Source organism: Tasmannia lanceolata, unplaced genomic scaffold (assembly GCF_043159265.1).
Source record: "Tasmannia lanceolata isolate RefF3 unplaced genomic scaffold, GAP_Taslan_0.1 ptg000008l, whole genome shotgun sequence".
NCBI classification, from domain to species: domain Eukaryota; kingdom Viridiplantae; phylum Streptophyta; class Magnoliopsida; order Canellales; family Winteraceae; genus Tasmannia; species Tasmannia lanceolata.
Genome location: NW_027518685.1, coordinates 70020744 through 70040988, shown reverse-complemented (window position 1 = coordinate 70040988; position 20245 = coordinate 70020744). Strand labels below are relative to the sequence as shown.

Below are 20245 nucleotides of genomic sequence, written 5' to 3'. Positions count from 1 at the left end.
ATGGGAAATGATATCAGCACAACTATGTTTGAACAATTGCTCCTACTTAACTTGTCTTTTTATTTATTTTTTAGTGGTTTGTCTTTTTCTTTTTTAATAGACTTGAAAATCTTTTTTAATAGCTCTGCAGTTTTTTGACGGTCTAGATTGACCAAAAGTGTCTTTGATCTAAATTCTCATTTGTAATATATATATACCTTCATCTTCTTTAAATAAATAGAAAATAAATAAATAAAGGTTACACAAAATGATAATGAGTGTGAGACCTACCATCCTTTAATTATTGATGAGTGATTTAGAGTGTGAAGCACGCAGTGGAAGTATTCTCTTGACTCTCATGTTAGATGGATAGAAAAAGAGACCACCTTTCCTGTCACACTTGTGGGTCTCACTCTTTATGAGATGTCACTATTAGTACGTGTTTTCTCCCTTATTTGGACATTTGGACCGTCTAGATTTACGAACAGTGAGGTGGCAAAGACGGGAAGACTTTGGATCCACCTTCCACCTTTCCTTCTCTACATATATCTATGTTTAAGCTTAGAGTGAAACTACAACCGAGCTTTTTGTTTGGAGTTTGGAGTTTGGAGTTCGGAGATAAACTTGTTAAAAATATGAGGGGTTTACATGCGTATAGTATTGTTGGGGTGTTGTTGTTTGTGAGTGTGTATTGCTGCTTTTATGGGGGCGAAGCATGTTTGGAGGAAGAGAGAAAAGCTCTCTTACAATTGAAAGACTCCGTCAACGACTATCCAAATAATGCTACTTATTCGGTCTTAAAAGACTGGGTTGGAGAGGATTGCTGTCAATGGGTGGGTGTATCATGCTCTAATTCTTCATCTCACGTGATAGGAATCGACCTTATAGGTGCAAGGGATCCTTCATTAGGAGTGTGGTATCCTAATGCTACTCTGTTTGCCCAATTCAAAGAATTGGAGTCACTATATTTGGGGTTTAATCAGATCGGTGGATGGGTTATGCCAGAAGGTAATGCTCGTTTCCTCCAATTTTATAAAAGACTTCCTCAAATTGCATAAAAACCCTCAATCTCTTTTCTTAGGCAATTCAAAGATATTGATGGATGCTTAGCAAATCAGGTTTTTCTTTTAGTTCAACAATGACCTAAAATGGATTCACCGTCTATATATTTTTCTGGAATTCTCCAAAAGGACAAAAGAACAAAAACAACAACAGACAAATGAAAACAGTGATATCTAACAATCATTACCGGCATGAGGCCCATATATTTTTTACTATTATTATAAAGGGGGAGGAAATATAGTCATCAGCACCTCACTCTCCCATCGTCTCTTCCTTTTTGCAGGGTTCATTAGTTGCCGGGTTTTTTTTGTTCCTGGGAGTTATGTGGGAGAGTTAGTTAAATTTTGGTCTCATCCCATGTTTGGTTGCCTTTTAGCACTAGGTTTATTTTAATCCCACTCTTGTAATGATTACTTGTGGGGTGAATTTTTTAATCCCACTTTTGTAATGATTGCCTTTTCATCCCATCACAAGATAACCCCAGGAACAAAAATAAACTCAGGAACCAAAAATAAGCTTGAGAAGAATTTTTTTCTACCCAACAGTTCAAGCAACCAAACAAAGGTTTTTTATTTTCCCACCATAATCCGGTCAACTAAACATGGGATTTTTATTTTACCAGGATACTTCTAGGACTTTTTTTTCCCACCTATCTCCCAGGGTATTTTTTTCTCCCACATAACTCCCAGGAACAAAAAAAACCCGGCAACCAAACAGAAGGGGTTGTCTCTTGGGGGCAATATGCTCAACCAAAGCAGCCAATCCTTGTCAGGTATCGAGTCTAGATCGAATTTTACAAACTCACACACATACAAAAATTCCAATAAATATTTAGTGGAGTAATAGTCGATAGAATCATATTCTAACGACATGCCTTGGATGGAAATTGATTCACGTTTATGATTTGTATGAAACATCTTCTCTTCTTTTCTTCTTAGTTTTCTCATTTGTAAAAAGCTTTTTCACTATAATTTGCCCATTTCTTGCAGGATTATGTGGTTTGAAAAACCTACAATATTTGGATCTTAGCCGCAACAATCTTGAAGCACTTCCACCGTGTCTGCTGAGCAATCTCTCTGCATTGGAACGCTTGTTCTTACATTCGAATAACCTGAAAGGAGACTTACCTGGTATTCTACATTTTGCCATTTCATTTCTGTGTTTGTTGAAGCAGGGTGAAAAACCAAAGAGTAAATTTTCCATTTAGAATTAGTGATGTGGAACAGGTGAGTAGGAAATGGGTCTTAAGCTGAACAACTTTGATCTTTATCTTGGAACATTGTTAACAACTCAAAACCGATCGGCTGAAACGAAAGACTTAAAACAGAACGTTAACTCCAACTCATTAAAGAACATGTTTCTAATTTTCTTAGCCCATAGATCGCTTAGGAAAAATGATCAGATCTGATCACTATGGATGCAGAACTGATTTAGTAGGTGAAAGCTATGGAGATTCCTTAATTTCTCTTCACACTCGTCATTTGAATATAGAGATAACATGAGATGGGAAAGACCCTTGCAGATTCAAAGCTGACTTGAAAGAGAAATTTTACAAGATTGGGACTGATTGCATTCAAAAAAATTCAAGATCAAGGAGATGAAATGGAGCAACTTACTTGGAAGGAATCTCTCACTACTTTTCCTCGGTGGGATTCGTCCACTCCTTAGAGGTTGACGCTCTACCCAACTCTTACCAAAACTTCCAATCTTACCTTATAAAACTACGACAAATGAAACTCCTCTCCTCTATTTATAGAGGGAGAGAAGTCTACTAGAAGCTGCTGCCATCTTGTGACAGCTCAAGCCAGCTGGCTTGCTAAGGTGGCATGCCACATGGCTTCTTGTAAGGCTCCCAATCATGTGGTCCCTTCTTGCCCAAATGACCCCCCCTTCTCTAAGCTCCCACGCATGGTGTGTTCTTGTGCTTTCAAAGCAGTCCCACTTCTTCATGGCATCCTCTAGTTGCCACATGGCTGGTAATGTGGCAAATTTGTGGCCTCCAAAGCCTTTCAACAATCAGTCCCCCTCCCAACCGATTATGCCCTACCATCCTTTCTACCCTATATTGACTCTCATATTACAACATTGACATTACTACATCTAACCACCTGTACACAAAGGAAAGTAAAAATCTGACAATTGTATGTTAAAAAGAAACCTGCGCTCCTCGTACTCTCCCCCTTCAAAAGAGCATTTCCTCAAGCTCGCATCTTTCTCCAGGCAGACTCGACACAGGTTCTAGGGGTTTAGGGATTCCGTCCCCTTTGTTCGGCCAAGGAGGCAATGAAGCCAATTCCTAGGTCAAAGACAAAGCTTTCTTTAGCAAGGCCCTTCGCTCTGGGCCGATCCGTGTCATCACCTTGCCTCGTTGTCAATGGTGTATCGCACCACCAGGCTACTTCTGATGGTGCCTTGTTTTTATCTCCATCTTGAATTTCAAGTAAGTTTTATGCCCCAAGGCTATCCTCATGACTCAAATGTTTCTGCCATAATGTTCTATCATGATCTACAAAAGGATCGTGAAAGAAAAGCTCTATTAAGTCAAAATGGTCCCTTGTCATCTCAAGATCTAGGCCATCCACTGCCCACACCCCTAGGCACAATATGGTCGTCCTCTGCAAATGCCATCGACTCTTCATCATCCTCTATGAAGTGCTCCTTTGTATCTACGACATCAGACTGACAATCCTCCCAAATCTCAACTTGTGTACCACAATCCTCACAAATCTCACTTTGTGTGTCATACTCCCCTGTCTCCACACAAGAATCTATCATCAACCTGCTCATGTACACACATTAATTGATGTAGATCGCCACTTTTAGATCAAATTGTCATGCTAGTTCCAAAAGGTTAGCGAAAACTCTGAAGATCTGATCTTCAAGACTTGGATCTAAATGCAGAGCTTTCAACAACAGTGATGAAGTTCGATCAACTCACTCTCCAGAAATGAGTTTTAGAATTCTGGTCAGGCTGAGGCTTCGCTATCACTATATTCTTTGTGAAATTAATGCTCGCAAATCTCTATACTGCTGCTCAAATTGAACTCTCAGATTGAAGATTCTTCCAACCAAGGACTTTTGATTCTTTAGGATTCAGTTGTGTTTCAGTGATGGAAGCTGCAAAGCAATCTGAGTTTCGCAAGCTCCAGGTTAAAAGAAACTCCTCCAATGATTGCTCCTTAGTAAACTCGATTTGGCCAGATCATCTAGCTTGTTATTTGACAATAGCTAACTGGATTGGAGTTTAGCGAGGTTTGCTTCACTCTCTGAACTGGTTCGAGTTTATTGTGAAGAGGAGAAGTAGATCCAGAAAAGATATTAAGAAGTATCAAATTGGTAACTGAATACCTTTAGCTCTAAGTTCTCCTGTTCTAGGAAACTCAGATCTGGCACTGGAACCCAAGTATTGGAGGGAAAAAAATATAAACGAGAGAGAAGGAGCAACAGGACCGCAGAATTCTAGAGTGGAGAGCCGGAACTTGTAGATCCGGAATGCCATTGTATTCAGGTGGACCAGTTCAGAAAACTATCGCCTCAAGCCAGGATATAATGTTGATGAGTAACAACAAGCAGATGGCAACTCAAACTCCCCATTGTTGATTTCCACGATAACAGAGCACGATGTCTTTTCTCCTTCCAGCTCAAAACGGATCAAAGGTTCAGCACTACCAATTCTCATATACCAGTGTTTGGATCGAACAACCAGAAGGCATTGAATTTCCTCAAAAATAGAGTGTCGCCTGGTACTCTGTTTCTGTGTTCTTGTAGAATATAAGAAACAAAAGTTGAATCCTTTAAGATCAAGTGGATTTGTTGTTTTGTAGAGATGTAAGAAGATAATAAGTATAGGATCCACAATACTTGTTGTTAACAGTTAGCACTCTGTATTCCATTAAGACGAATGATCAATTTTCCCAAAGACGAATTATCTGCCATGAAGTAGTGTAAAAACACAGTGGTTTTATTGCCTCCTAGATGACTCATTTCCCCATTTCAATTCTATTCAAGGAAGGCTTTCGAAATTGCATGAAAAACATGAATAGATTCCTTCATTTTCTATTTTGATCTATTAGATCTTTATAAGGAAAGATCTCAGAGACAAAGTCCAGCAATGAAGGCAGAGAGGACCGAATGGATTGCAAGTCCAGAACAAAGCGAAAAAGAACACTCAAGGATATGGAATCGAACAATGAGGCTCTCCTCCAATTGCTAAATCTCTAAAACTCTAAGTCCCATGAAAACAAAGAGAATTCCTCAAGTATCCTAATAAGCTGCAGTTCGTGTGATGGGGATAGTTTTCCTAGTATGATCCAAGGAAAAAAAAGCAATGGAGGCAGAGCAATGTGTGATGCTCTGTTTTTTTATTCTGTGAATAAATTCAATGGAAAACTGTAAAACTCTCAATGGAGGAAATATGATCGACCAAAGAGAAGGACTTTTTCACTCCTTGATGTGCTTGTCATGAGGCTTTCCATTTGAGTTGCTAGTGGAGTAATCTCATATTGACCTGAACTTAATCCACAATACTAACAAGTGAATCATTAGATTATAAATTACAATCAATTTGGGTTTGGGATCAATCAAAACAGGGGTGATCGTTGAACCATTGGGCTTACAAAATTTCCGCAAATTTGGTGGACTTTTCGATAATTTCTGTGGAAATTTTGGTGGACATCTTTAAAATTTCGATGGGAATATTTAAAATTTGGGTGGAAATCTTGTAAATAAGCACGAAAGTGAAAATTTGGAATTTCAATGAAACCGTATAAAACAAATGATCCATTGTGAATTTTGTTTCGGTCTTGGCCGAATTCCGAAATTTCAGCTAAAATTTAAAACCATGCCACCAGTCTGATGTCTTGGAAAGCAGCCCTCACTTCCGCTTTGTTAGATTCCTTGATACCAAAAGGCCCAGGGAAGGCTCGCTTAGTATCACCAGTCTTGTCTCTAATAAGGCCTCCGATGCCGGTCAAACCTGGGTTGCCAAAGCTAGAACCATCGAAATTTAGCTTCAAACAACCGAGGTGTGAGTGACATTTTTAGCATTTTTCATAGAAGTGATATAGAAATTTGTGTTAGTATCTAAGTCAAATAAAAGATGTGGAAAATTGATCGTACCTCTTGCCATGATGATCATATTGACAGTGCTTTATGATATGTGCTACTATTGAAAATGCTCCTATCTTTGAGTAATGTTGATCATTGGAATGATTTTGCAATATAGCCAAGTCGTGATGCTCAGATCAATAGAATCTTTGGCCTTACCTTTGGTATATCAAAGAAAAATCATAAGAAATCCCGAGATATGAATATCTCTTGCTCCCATCAATTAGAAAGCCATATTAATAAAAGAGATTGGGGTTAATCCTCCTAGTGAAACACACCTTCCTTCTTAAAGTTGAACTTCTAATAGATTTAATCTTTAATTTATCTAAAATCCATTTTAGCAAAAATCCTAAACACGGATTAATAAAAAATCTAAGTGGCAATGTCGGCTACCCTATTAGATCTCACGAGAGATTATTCCAGCATTCTCCCAGTGGTCGATATTGACACTGCTATGTTCTGGGTAAAAAAAGACCGGGCTTTGGACACTTTAAATTTCTGAAGTATGGGCATACATCATTTCCTTAACAAATAATCTCTTTAGTCTAGTCTTTCAGGGAAAATATACATTCATGTAAAGACAACTAAATAGATAGGTCATGGCAGCAAATACCCAAATAATGAGCATTACATTCCATATATCACAGAAATAATGATTTCCTTTTATGAGTACTTAATGTGGTGCACTCTTTATGATAAGACTAACTAATATGCATTCGTGGTTAATCTTCCTTTGACTATATCCAAATGTATACACTTTACATATGATCATGGTTTTAAATTTCGGCCGAACAAAATGTTTTGGTTTCGGCATAAAACCGAAACGAAATTCACATGAAGTCGTTTCTTTACAAGATTTAGCTGAAATTTTACAGAAATTCGGAAATTTTTCGGTGTCAATTTCGGTTGAAATTTTTGCTATTTTGGTGGAAATTTTGTAAAAAAGTCCAAAAATGAAATTTCAACCGAAATTTCGGCAACATTTTGGCCGAAATTTCGGCCTAAAACTGAAACATTTCGGTTTCGGTGGTGGCCGAAACCGACACCGAAACCGAAATTTAAAACTTTGCATATGATACGAATCACCAAAATTAGTGTCAAAATTAAATTTAAAAGTGTCTCGTAATCTCGATCAAACACTAAGGCCCTGTTTGTTTTAGATTTTTAGAATGGATTGTGAGTTCAAATCTAATTACTGGAGTAAAAATTAAATGTAATTTTGAGTTCAATAATAGTTTGAGACTCATAAATGATTCTTAAAATCCAAACACAAACAGGGCCTAAATGAACTGATCAATCATATATGCTCTACATGCCCCTAATGTGATATGTATGGAAGCCTCTTTTTGTCACTTAGTATGCAACTATCATCACAGTGTATATGTACTTAGCAGCCAACTGATGATCCCTAATGTTCTCTCTAACAATATGATATTATATGTAATTATGTCTACTTTCATTGTCACCCTTCTTACTTCTTAGAGAAGAAACCTACTGTAGAATTATCCCAATAAATAACATATAGCCTAGAGATATGAGTAAACAACTCCAAGCCTTGTGACGAAATTCTGCAACCATAGTGCTCCTATCGCAGTCTTGTAGCACGAAACAAAGTTTGCCTCCATACTAGAAGAAAAGACCTGATACTAATGCTTCATGTTTTCTATGAGATGAGATTTCCCTCCTTGCACATAACTAGGAGGACATACCCTAAAGTAGACTTCATTTGATCGAGGTATTGTAATTATAAGAGAAAATTAGCAGGTTAGCCTTTTGTGACTGACCCTTAAACAGAACATCACTCAAGGAAAACCTCAAATGAGTCTTACGATCAAGCCTAGCGTCAACATCATGTCATACATAGGGACAAGGATGTGGAATCAAGATCATTGATCTAGTGAAACATGATGAGGAAAACCCATATGGTTCTAGTCCTGTACCTAATGGACATCCCATTCACCCAATTAACTGCTATAAATAATCAAAAGCTTTAGCTTCTGATAGAGAAAACCTTAACGAAGCCTAATTCTCAAGTGCTAGGATCATTCAATTAAGGTTGGGCAAACAATAATGTGCCAGGTTTATGTTCGCCAGTTAGTTAACGAAACAGATCACGTCCACAGGGCACAAGTGGAGGGCCCAGGATGTGAGCCCAGGAAGTTATATGTCTTCAAGGATGCGGAGAATTGATAATGACTATTTATCTCGTAGACTATGAAAATATAATAAAACAAAGTTAACCTTTTTTTTTTTTGGAAACCTTAAAACGAGGGTTGGTTAAAGAACCTAGTATCATGTCTCTTGGCAAAAGTAACAAATTTTCCTTCTTGCAATTGACTATTCGGTTTTAGCTAAAACAACATATTTTTGTTGTAAGGTGGCGTCCATTTTTTGGCTATCCATGTCATTCAACTCATGCTCATATGTTGGTAGATCAATGCTATTAAAATGAATTTTATTCTTGGACAAATTATGCAAAAAAAGAAAAAGAAAAAAGGGAATATAAGGGGAAGAAACGGAAATTGGGTCCATTTTATGCGGGCATCATCGCAGGGAAGTTGGTGGTCATGAGAGTCACACCTTTGATTGATTTAATCCAAAAGAAAACAGGGCCTAAGAATCACTGTTTTTTGCATTATTCTTATAAGTAATATAGAAATTTGATTTTTTTTTCCTTTTTATTGAAAGGAATTTGTTTTCTGGTAATAAATGAAATTTGCTCATATTTTCTTGTCTTCATCATTTTCTTGTAGGTTTATGCAGCTTGAAGAGACTCAAGACTCTACATCTCTGGGGAAACCAACTTGATGATCGAAGTCTTCCATCATGTCTAGGAAACCTTTCGTCCCTGGAAGATTTATATTTATCATCTAATAATCTTAGAAATCCACTTGGCATCTCAACAGGTATGGAGTGGCAATAGTATTTTTCTCATCCGAAATGATGATGGTTAAAGTAGTTTTTCTCTTCACTTTCACTTATCTCATAATTTCAATGATAAGATGATGCATATAATATGCTTTTGGTATAGGCCTTAGGGTATATGGGGATCTTTAGTAGCTGCACCCTTTTTCAATTTTCGAAAGGCAACTGATCAAGGCACAAACTTGTTTTGACAATAGAGCAAATTAACTCATCTTGTCCACATGGATGGGGAGATCAGATAATGACTGTCGTTGGCGAAATTAACAAATAGGCTAGTATCATGTCTCATGGCGAAATGAACAAATTTTCCTTCCTTCAATTTTTAAAATAACAAAAATACCCACCTGTTGAGATGCCAAGTGGATTTCTAAGATTATTGATCAATTGTCTATTCGGTTTGAGCAAGAACAACATATTTTTGTTGTAAGGTGGGATCCATTGTTTGGTTATCCGAGCCATTCAATTCATGCTCATATGCTGGTGGATCAATGCCATCCAAAAAAGATTTGTTTTTCTTGGACAAATTAGGCAAAAAAAAAAAAGGGAATTAAAGGGGAAGAAAGGGAAAGTGGGTCCATTGGTGTGGCGATCAGAGGAGAATCTAAGATATAGGTCAAAATCCATTAGCCCAGAGAAAGATCTTGGGTTCGTTGGAGATCCAAGAACAAGATGAATCCCAAGGAATCCGAGATCAATCACGGAGATCGTCTCAAACGACATTATTCCAAATCAACAGAACTTAAATCTTACTTGGATCACGATTTCTGGACTCCAAGATGGCCTTTCCACTCTAGAAAAACCACCCAAAAGTTGCATTTATTGGTGTTTAAGGAAGCCCTAACCCAGGTTTTGCAAACAGACAAAAACACCCACTTTGTCTAAAGAGGAGAACGAATTTGGTTAGGGTACTTTCGGGCTTTCGGTTAGGATAAGACTAGGCTCAACTTCTAATCCCATTAAAAAGGGCGGTGATAAATTCATCTACATCAACAGAATTTGATCATCTCCACATGGCACAACACAGAGACAACCAATAAATGGCTGGGCCAAATCTTATAGTTATATCATCTCCACATGTTTACAGGACTAATTATGTTATTACTTTGAGTGGTCATGGTTAGGATGAAGCCTAGGGTCAACATTAAGTTCCACATATGGTCAGGGGTGTAATCAAGACCGTTGATCAAGTTGACCATCATAAGTCAACCCATATTGTCCAAGTCTTATGCCTAACTGATCGAGATCTCATTTGTCAGATTAAGGCCTCTAAATATCAAAGCTTTAGCTTCTTTTAGTAGGATCCTTAAAGCAAGGCTTGATTGGTTAGCATCTCCATATTTTTTTAGCATATTCTTTCACGATTGTCTCAAACATAACAGAATCCCATATGCTCTACATGCCCCTTATGTGATATGTATGGAAGCCTTTTTTTGTCACTTGGTATGCAACTATCATCACAGTGTATATGTACTTAATACCCAAATGATGATCCCTAACGTTCTCCCTAACAATATGATACTTTAAGTAATTATGCTTATTGTCATTGTCACTCTTCTTTCTCCTTAGAGAAGAAACCTACTGTAGCATTATCCCAATAAATAAGATATAGCCTAGAGATATGAGTGTACGACTCCAAGCCTTGTAATAAAATTCTACAACCATAGTGCCTGTATCGCAGTCTTGTAGCATGGAACAAACTTTGCCTCAATACTATAAGAAAAGATCTGACACTAATGCTTCATGTTTTGTATGAGAAGAGATTTCCCTCCTTCCACATAAGTAGGAGGACATCCTTAAATATTTTTGTGTGTTATTCTACGTACCACATACGCCATTCTAGGACTTAGAAGCTGTCTTTTACCTTTTTTTTTCTTGAACTAGTGAAAATTGTCTATTCGGTTTTAGCTAAAACAACATATTTTTGTTGTAAGGTGGGGTCCATTTTTTGGCTATCAAAGTCATTCAACTGATGCTCATATGTTGATCAATGCTATTAAAAAAATAAATTTCTTGGACAAATTATGCAAAAAAAGAAATGGAACGCGGGTCCATTGGCCCACACATAATATAAAACTACTATGGAGGCAAGTTGGGGCTTTGAGGCATGCCGGAAGTTGGTGGTCATGAGAGTCACACCTTTGATTGATCTAATCCGTTTATTTCGTTAGCATTGCTTTGGATCTCTAACATCTCACAATGTGTCTATCCAAAAGAAAACAAGGCCGAGAATCACTTTTTTAGCTTTTTTCTTTTAAGTAATATAGAAATCTGATTTTTGTCCTTTGCATTGAAAGGAATTTGTTTTTTGGTAATAAATTAAGGGCAGTGATAAATCGACTCCCAAATATCTTAAATCGACTCCCATGTGTCTATCTCCCTCCTCTTTCTCTCTCTAACCCAGAGGAGAGAGAAAGACACATGGGGAGTCGATTTAAGATATATGGGAGTCGATTTATCACTCTCCTATATTAAATGTGCTCATATGTTTTTGTCTTCATCATTTTCCTGTAGGTTTATGCAGCTGGAAGAGACTCAAGACTCTATCTCTCTCGCGAAACCAACTTGATGATCGAAGTCTTCCATCATGTCTAGGAAACCTTTCGTCCCTGAAATATTTAGATTTATCGTTTAATAATCTTAGAAACCCAATTGGCATCTCAACAGGTACGGAGTGGCAATAATATTTTTCTCATCTGAAATGATGATGGTTGAAGTAGTTTTTCTCTTCACTTTCACTTATCTCATAATTTCAATGATATGATGATGCATACAATACGCTTTTGGTATAGTCCTTATGGTATCTGGGGATCTTCAGAAGCTGCACCCTTTTTCAATTTTCGAAAGGCCAACTGATCACGGCATATAATGACTGTCATAGGCCTATGAAAAATATAATAATAAAAAGTTAACATGTTTTTTCTTTTTGGAGAAACCATAAAAACGAGGATTGATTGATCATGTCCACATGACACAAGTGGGTCTAAAAAGTAATCATAGGAAAAATAATAATCTAAGGGTGATTTTTCTAGCAATTTTCATATAAGTAATATAAAACTTCGAGATATTTCCCTTGCAGCGAGAGCAATTTATTGTTTAGTAATAAATGAAATGGGTTTTGGGTTTTTATGTCTTGTTCATTTTTCTTGTAGGTTTATGTGGCTTGAAGAGACTCACGCAACTAGATCTCAGCGATAACAATCTTCACGATCAAAGTCTTGCATCATGTCTGGGCAACCTCTACTCCCTTCAAAACCTGGAATTATCAGAGAATAATCTGACATTCACATTTGGCGCCATCTCAACAGGTACGGGGCTATTAGCATTTCCTCGCCCAAAATGATGATGTGTGGAGTATTTCTTGACAGGATTTTATTGTTTACTTTAAGAAAAGTAAACTATACATTTAAGAAAGAAAATAGCATCTGATCAAGATTGGGAAAATGATAAAGAGCCCATTTTTGTGGCTGTCAGCTAAATCAACAGAATTGATCAACTTCCACATGGCACCAGTGGGCCCAGAAAGTGATCAATAGGAAAAAAATCTAAGGGTGATTTTTTTAGCATTTTTCATATAAGTAATATAAAACTTTTCTGCACATCCACACATGCTTTAAAAGATGATATAAGTACAGTGACATGTGATATAGTATAACTAAGGCAGACCGGCAGACCATATTTGGATAATGCCATGACTCACTTTGTTTTGCACCTTTTATGAGTGACATGTTTATACCATCTTGAATATTGTAGTGTCATTATCAAAACACGGTAGTGCAGATATCAGTCCCCCTAAAATAATCTTCCAACCTTGTGACAATAGAATTTGGCACTACTCTGTTTTCATAATTGCAGAATCTCAGCTTGTCTTTTCTTCCTTAATTGCTTTGAGTGCTTTTGGGGAACTATAATAACCTTTGACAGCTATTTAAATGATAAAAGACAAGATGAGTTAGTGCAATTATCAAATAATGGGAGTGTCAACATTAGTAGCCTAGAATATACACTAATACAATACCTAAGATGGGAACACAAAAAAATGAAAACACAAAAAAAATGCATTAAAAATTTTGTCATTTACAAAAATATAGTGGGGGTAATAAAGTTGGAAAGTTGGGGTAACAACAACTTTGAGATGATTTTTTAGCATTTTTTTAGCATTTTTAGTTTTATATTCCATTGAGAGCAATTTATTGTTTAGTAATAAATGAAATGGATTTTGGGTGTTTATGTCTTCATCATTTTTCTTGTAGGTTTATGTGGCTTGAAGAGACTCACGTATCTAGGTCTCAGAGATAACAATCTTCACAATCAAGGTCTTCCATCATGTCTAGGCAACCTCTCCTCCCTGGAAATTCTGGAATTAGCAGAGAATAATCTGACATCCACATTTGGCATCTCAACAGGTATTTTTTGGCAGTAGCATTTCCTCACCTAAAATGATGATGTGTGAAGTATTTTTTGACAGGATTTTGTTATTTTTCTGACATAATACTACCCGCTTTAAGAAAAGTAAACTATAGATTTAATAAAGAAAATGGGAAATGATATTCCCACCCCCTCTTTTAAGATCTTTGGATCTCAAAACCCAGAGACAACCAATACAATGACTGGGCCATATCTTATACGTATATCAAAACCAATAGTGAAGTCCTCCACATGTTTAGAGGACTAATTATGTTATTACTTTGAGTGGTCATGGTTAGGGTCAAGCCTAGGGTCAACATTAAGTTCTACATATGGTCAGGGTGTAATCAAAACCGTTGATCAAGTGGACCATCATGAGGCAATCCATATTGTCCAAGTCTTATGCCTAACTGAGATCCCATTTGTCAGATTAAGGCCTACAAATAATTTAGCATCTTTCTTGTTATGTTATTCTACGTACTACACAGGCCTTTCTAGAAGTTGTTTTTTACCTTTTTTTTTTTGAACTACTGAAAATTTATTCCAAGCAGCCACAAAAAACACAAAGAAAACACAACACAAGAAATCTTATGAAACTATGAGGGGAGAAAATAAAAAAACTCTAAAGTTGCATGATCTCCTTACAAGATGGAACGGGACATGGTGACCCTTCACGCGATCAAGTATCTCAAGTTCTCAACAATCAACTCTGAAATTCTCCATGGAGAGGGAGATCTCCCATCCAGCCCATCGAGCAACCTGATAACAATTAGGGAGTCAAAAGTTATCTTTTACCCTTTTTTGGCATGCTAATTGGATCCAAAATTTATAATTTTTTACAAAACCCGTCGTATCACATGTGCAACCTGAATAGGTTTAAAGGGAACACAGTAAAAGACAGTCTTACCGGATTGTGTCGATCTATCCCAACTAGTGCAAGAGTCCTTTTGTTCCCAACAGGCTAGCCTACATAGTTGTAAACAGTTTCTAAACAGCCACTAGTCACCGAGAGACCAACCCTTGCCATCATCAATAGTAGTCATCGTAGGAAGATGGGCACCCACTGCACACATGGGATGATCGTCGGACCCCAACCTCTCCTTGTACTTTCTATTGATGCCCGAATCCAGACTCGAGACTAGTGTCACGGGGAAACAGTTCAGGACACAACCGGTATTAAAATCCATCCCGTCTCGTCTCGTTGTGTCTTGGAAATGCGTTGTTTATAGCACCTTTGGTCGCCACTCGCCGCTAAGCTGGTTGGTTGGCCAAACTCTATAAGAGGAGTTGACCCCGTGACTTGCTGACTCCTCCCCCGTTAGGCCCAGCAGGTGTGGGCAGGAGCCTTGGTGGCTTGCTCATGGGTTGCAAGAGGACTTGCTTGTGCATCTGTTGCACACAGTAGGAAATCATACTTCAACTCGTAGGCGTGCCCTAAGGGAGCTTTGGGTGCGGACTGCGAGCTATCCATAGGGATGCTCCAGTTTCTTTGGTCGAGGATGGGGGCCAAAGACAGTGTATGTTGGGTTGGGTTCCCACATGCATTGCGCGTACGGACCGGTGCTGGGGGCTACGTATACTGTTTGCACTTCAGCACCGCGGTACGTCTGGTGGATAGGCCATTCTCTAGGTCTTCCATCGGTTCGTGCCGGGGCGACTTCGGTTGCCCTCGCAAGGTGTACACCTTGCGGATCAGTCCATGGGGCATCTTGCTCCTTGGATGACCAAGCCCCAGCGCTTGGCGGATTGGTGCGTGGCATCGTCATGTCTCGTACTCGATGGACTTTGCATTAGGCCCCAAGGCCTTATGTTCGATGTACTCGTGATGCAGGCTGATCATGAGTGTGGGTATCTAGAAGCGCATGTCAAGATCTGAGCCAAGTAGCCTGTTGAACAGCTTAGAGTTTGTGTGCACATTCGAAGCATCAAGGGGTGTTGGCGTGTAGGGCCTTTAAAGCCTTGCACGATTGAAGGCTTGCCCTAGCATTTGTGCATGTTGGGGCGCCGCACGGGTTATTGTGTTGCTCAAATATTTGGCCCGTGACACTAGGGTGTTACTTCGAAATGAACGAGGTTACGAACACCGTTTCTTGGCTCAAGTATCAATTTTCCTTCCATTAGTCAAATAACACACAATTTTACAGACGGAGGTCCGCAAACTCCATAGCGGATGCTTTGGCAAAGACCGGAGTAAACCGTAACGATACCATTATTTAATACCATCTTAAACGTGCTTAAAACATTTTCCACAGAAAATGGGGGTTTTTACTATAAAAGTTTTAAACAAAGTACTAACTCGATGCCAATAAAAAGAGATTTTTTTCAAAAAAAAAAAACTCTCCTTAAACAGTGTTTCGTTCACTACGGTTAAAAGATACTGTGTATATGTAATGTAACAACAACCACCCGATAACAACAACTTTGAGATGATTTTTTAGCATTTTTTTAGCATTTTTAGTTTTATATTCCATTGAGAGCAATTTATTGTTTAGTAATAAATGAAATGGGTTTTGGGTTTCTGATCATTTTTTTAGTAGGTTTATGTGGCTTGAAGAGACTCACGGATCTACGTCTCAGAGATAATAATCTTCACGATCAAAGTCTTCCATCATGTCTAGGCAACCTCACCTCCCTTCAATCCCTGGATTTAGCAGAGAATAATCTGACATTCACATCTGGCGCCATCTCAATAGGTACGGGGCAGTAGCATTTCCTCACCCAAAATGATGATGTGTGAAGTATTTTTTGACAGGATTTTGTTATTTTTCTGACATAATACTACCCGCTTTAAGAAAAGTAAACTATAGATTTAATAAAGAAAATGGGAAATGATATTCCCACCCCATCTTTTAAGATCTTTGGATCTCACAAGTCAAGTCACAACACAGAGACAACCAATGGAGGAAGTTGGTGGTCTTGAGGGTCCCACCTTTGATTGATCTTATCCTTACATTTGATAGGCCTTACATTGAGTCAAGGTGTGAGAATATTATTTCCCAAAATATGACTAATTACATTTACACTAATAAATTGGAAAAAAAAGAAAAATAAAATTTTATTAGAAACTTGTTTTTTAGCGAAGAATTTTATCTTGCCTCATAATCATACAATGGGGCTTCCTCGTTATCATTTTGCAACATCAATCTAATTTTGTTACCATTTTCTCTCTGTCTTATTCTTACAGGGATTTGCAAACTAAGGAACCTAAGTTACTTGTATCTCATGAGCAATTCAATTGAGGGCATTCATCCATGTATGGAAGGCATGCATAACCTGCGACTGCTTTATCTCTCCAACAATCGCTTTACAGGGAAGATTCCTTCATTCATTTTCAACAACCTAACGAAGATAGAGTCTATTGATCTTTCAAATACTCAGTTCATGGGTGTGTTCTCATTTTCTAGTTTTGCCAACCTCTCGCAACTTTCAGATGTTGACCTTTCAAACAATGTCCAATTAGAAGTCGAAACCCAATACCCATATTGGGTTCCTACTTTTCAACTCCAGTGGTTGTCCTTAGAAAATTGCAACCTCAACAAACATAGCACTCGTAGCATTCCCAGCTTTCTTTCTAGCCAGGTTAAGTTACCTGAATTAAATTTGGGTCATAACTCTCTTAAAGGGATCATCCCATCTTGGCTATTGTACAATATGTCAAGTGATTCCTTGTCGTTGACGGGTAACTTGTTCGAAGGCTCAATTCCTCAGTCTACCCACAACACTATATCATTTCTCACTGTTCTAGATATCTCTGACAATAATCTAAGCGGGTCACTTCCTACAAACATCGGCACACTCTTCCCTCAATTGAATTACTTCAACCTATCCAAAAATATTTTGCAAGGTAGGATCCCCTCATCCATGGGTGAAATAGAAAGCTTATCTATATTGGACCTATCTTCCAACAACTTTTCAGGAGAAATGCCACATCAACTCACCAAAAATTGCAATCAGCTGGTTTACCTCAACATATCAAGTAATAGATTGCAAGGAGACATTCTCCCAGTTGATGCTAACTTGATACGATTGCAATATTTATTTGCCAGCCACAATAACTTCACTGGAAAAATTCCATCTAGCTTGTTAAATAGCCCTGACTTGATGATTCTTGATATGCGAAAAAATACCCTATCCGACACTATTCCTAGTTGGTTATTCTCCCTCTCAAAATTGGTATCAATTCTTTTAGGGAATAATTTCTTTCGAGGAAACATTCCAATACAACTGTGTCAACTAAGTAACCTCCATACCTTGGATCTCTCCAACAATTCTTTTTCTGGAAATATACCTTCTTGTCTCAACAACATAAGTTCATGGAAGGAAATATATGAAATCCAAATTTCCTATGTTTCTTTAAATGATACAGACTTTATTTTTAGGCCTTCAACTTCTTTCACCACAAAGGGTGTAACTTACAATTACGAGGGCCTTCCTTTTGACTTGATGACTGGAATTGATTTGTCCATGAATCAATTGCAGGGTGATATTCCATTCCAAACAGGAGACTTGGAAGCGCTTCACTCATTAAATTTTTCCAACAACCTGCTAACTGGCTATCTTCCACAATCCTTTCAAAACCTAAAAAGCTTGGAGAGTTTGGATCTTTCCCACAACAAGTTAGTTGGGAGAATCCCTTATGAATTATCTCAACTGGATTCACTTGGTGTTTTCTCTGTCGCCTACAATAACCTATCAGGAAAGATCCCTTTTGATAAACACCTTACCACATTTAGTAAGGATAGCTATGAGGGAAATCCAAATCTTTGTGGACCACCACTAGAAAGAAATTGCTCCTTGGAAAGCCCTTCACAACCTCATGTAGATGAGGGAAAAAATTCTAGGGTTCTTGATAATCCTGTGATTTTCTACTCATTCATGGCAATGTCATATGCTTTGGGATTTTGGGGATTCATCGGCTTTCTCATCCTCAACAAAAATGGGAGGCATAAATACTTCAGAGCTATGGATGCATATATTGACCGGTCGATTGAGAAGCTCTCAGAATTCCGTACTTACTTGAAAAATTGTTGTTTCAAATAATGGTACAATTTTCCTTTAGTTGTAATGCAAAATGATTGTTGGAACTAATAATAAGCTTTATCTTGAGTTTTAAGTTAATAATTTGATATTTTTGCAATGAATGGCTTATGACCACAAAGATCAAACCGCCTACCCAAAGCAATGGTGTTGTGATATATCAACAATTATATGGTTGGAATGGCACCAAAAAAATAACTGCTTGAACTTTTAATAAATTATTGTTAGATAATCATCACCTGCATTGTGAGGATGTTCCAGATTGTGTTGGTTGTTCCTAGCAATCTCTTTAGACTATAACATCCTCTTAGAGTGATAGCTGAGATATCTTCACTATATATATAGACATTTTACTAAGTAATTACTCAAAGTTTTTGAATTTCTGGATGAATGGTAGTTTAAAAACTATTGACCTAGGAGGCATGTCTCACGGTTCGAAAGACCATTTTGTCATCTTCTTCTCATATAATATTTCCTATCTTTTCATCTCCTGCAATGTGTTCGTTGCACCACCGACTACCAATGAAACCCGGAAGTGGAAGAAGAGGAGGAAATAGTAATATGTAGCCAATGGGTGCATATATCTAGTCCTAGACAATAAACAATTGACATTTAGTTTTTTTTGTTTTAAAGTAGAAATTTTGAAAAAAAAAATTTTGATACTTTCTTTTCATAGGGCTTTATAAACCTTGTAAACATTTCTTTTGATAGAGTTCAATTTCCTCATATAAAAAGTTTCCAAGTACGAAGAAAAGATCACTGTGAAAAATAGGGCTTTATAACCCTTGTTCTCGTCATGGTCCACAAATTGCCACATCCAATGTGGATGTCGTGTGTCAGATATATCGACTGATTATATATGGCACATCATACACACTAAAGAGAGATAATATATGGTGAAAACAAGGCCCCATGTATGATCTATCATCACACTCAAAAGTAGCTTCATGTCACATAATACATATCTATAACAAACAATATGGAATACCTTGCTCAAAACATTCTACTATATAGTTAATCCATATAACACAAACTCATCAAGATATATATCATTTACCTTAGTCATTGGAATATAGAAAATGGAGATGATAAATTCACAAACCCTATAGGATGATTCGCACCCATTTAAGGTGAATTGACGTCAAAAAGTGTCAAAAAGCATAAACAAGCATCAGCCTTTAACACTTTTTTTACGTCAATTCACGTTAAAGGGTTTGAATAATCCTACAGGGGGTGCGAATTTATCATCACCCCATAGTAAATCCAAAATGGTTGAGGTCAAACTGTTAACTATCTATAGCCATCAGAATATAGTATATCCACAACTGCACAAGATAACCTAGAGGTCGGCAGTTCAATCCCAGCTTACCTACCGAAAAAAGGAAAGTAATAAGCTTTGCTTGCTTATGAAACTTTCTAAAACTTACAGAAGACTTCAAGCTCTTGCTAGCAGACTTGAAATCATTTAGGCCCTATTTAGATGGCAAGAATTTTAAGGAAAAGTTTGGAAAGGAAAAATATTTCAAAGATTTCGTACTTGTTTTACACATGAAAAAGCTAATTGGAACCACCACTATTCAAATTTTATTAAGAGGAACTTACAATTTATAATAATATCCTTCCCAATTAACCATAATCATATCATTTCCATCTAAATTGTGGAAAGAAGGAAGTTTTCCAAGAAAGTTTTTTCCATCTAAATTTTTTTTCTTGCAATGCAAACAAGGCCTTA

The 20245-nt window shown here is 37.5% G+C and overlaps 1 protein-coding gene across 5 annotated transcripts; it reads left to right on the top strand.

Annotated features, from left to right (window-relative positions):
- Nucleotides 1-515: 515 nt before the first annotated feature.
- On the top strand, nt 516-18597 carry LOC143885564 (uncharacterized). Of its 5 annotated transcripts, none has more exons than XM_077389784.1 (8): nt 516-987; nt 2031-2171; nt 8901-9053; nt 11584-11736; nt 12222-12377; nt 13323-13475; nt 16011-16169; nt 16661-18597. In XM_077389784.1, the coding sequence occupies exons 1-8, from the start codon at nt 531-533 to the stop codon at nt 18514-18516; spliced, it is 3228 nt and encodes a 1075-aa protein (XP_077245899.1). In that variant the 5' UTR covers nt 516-530; the 3' UTR covers nt 18517-18597. The 5 variants fall into 5 exon arrangements, with proteins under 5 accessions (XP_077245899.1, XP_077245901.1, XP_077245902.1 ...); XM_077389785.1 differs by having other exon boundaries at nt 519-987; nt 16014-16169; XM_077389789.1 differs by lacking the exon at nt 516-987 and adding an exon at nt 1013-1813.
- Nucleotides 18598-20245: the final 1648 nt, after the last annotated feature.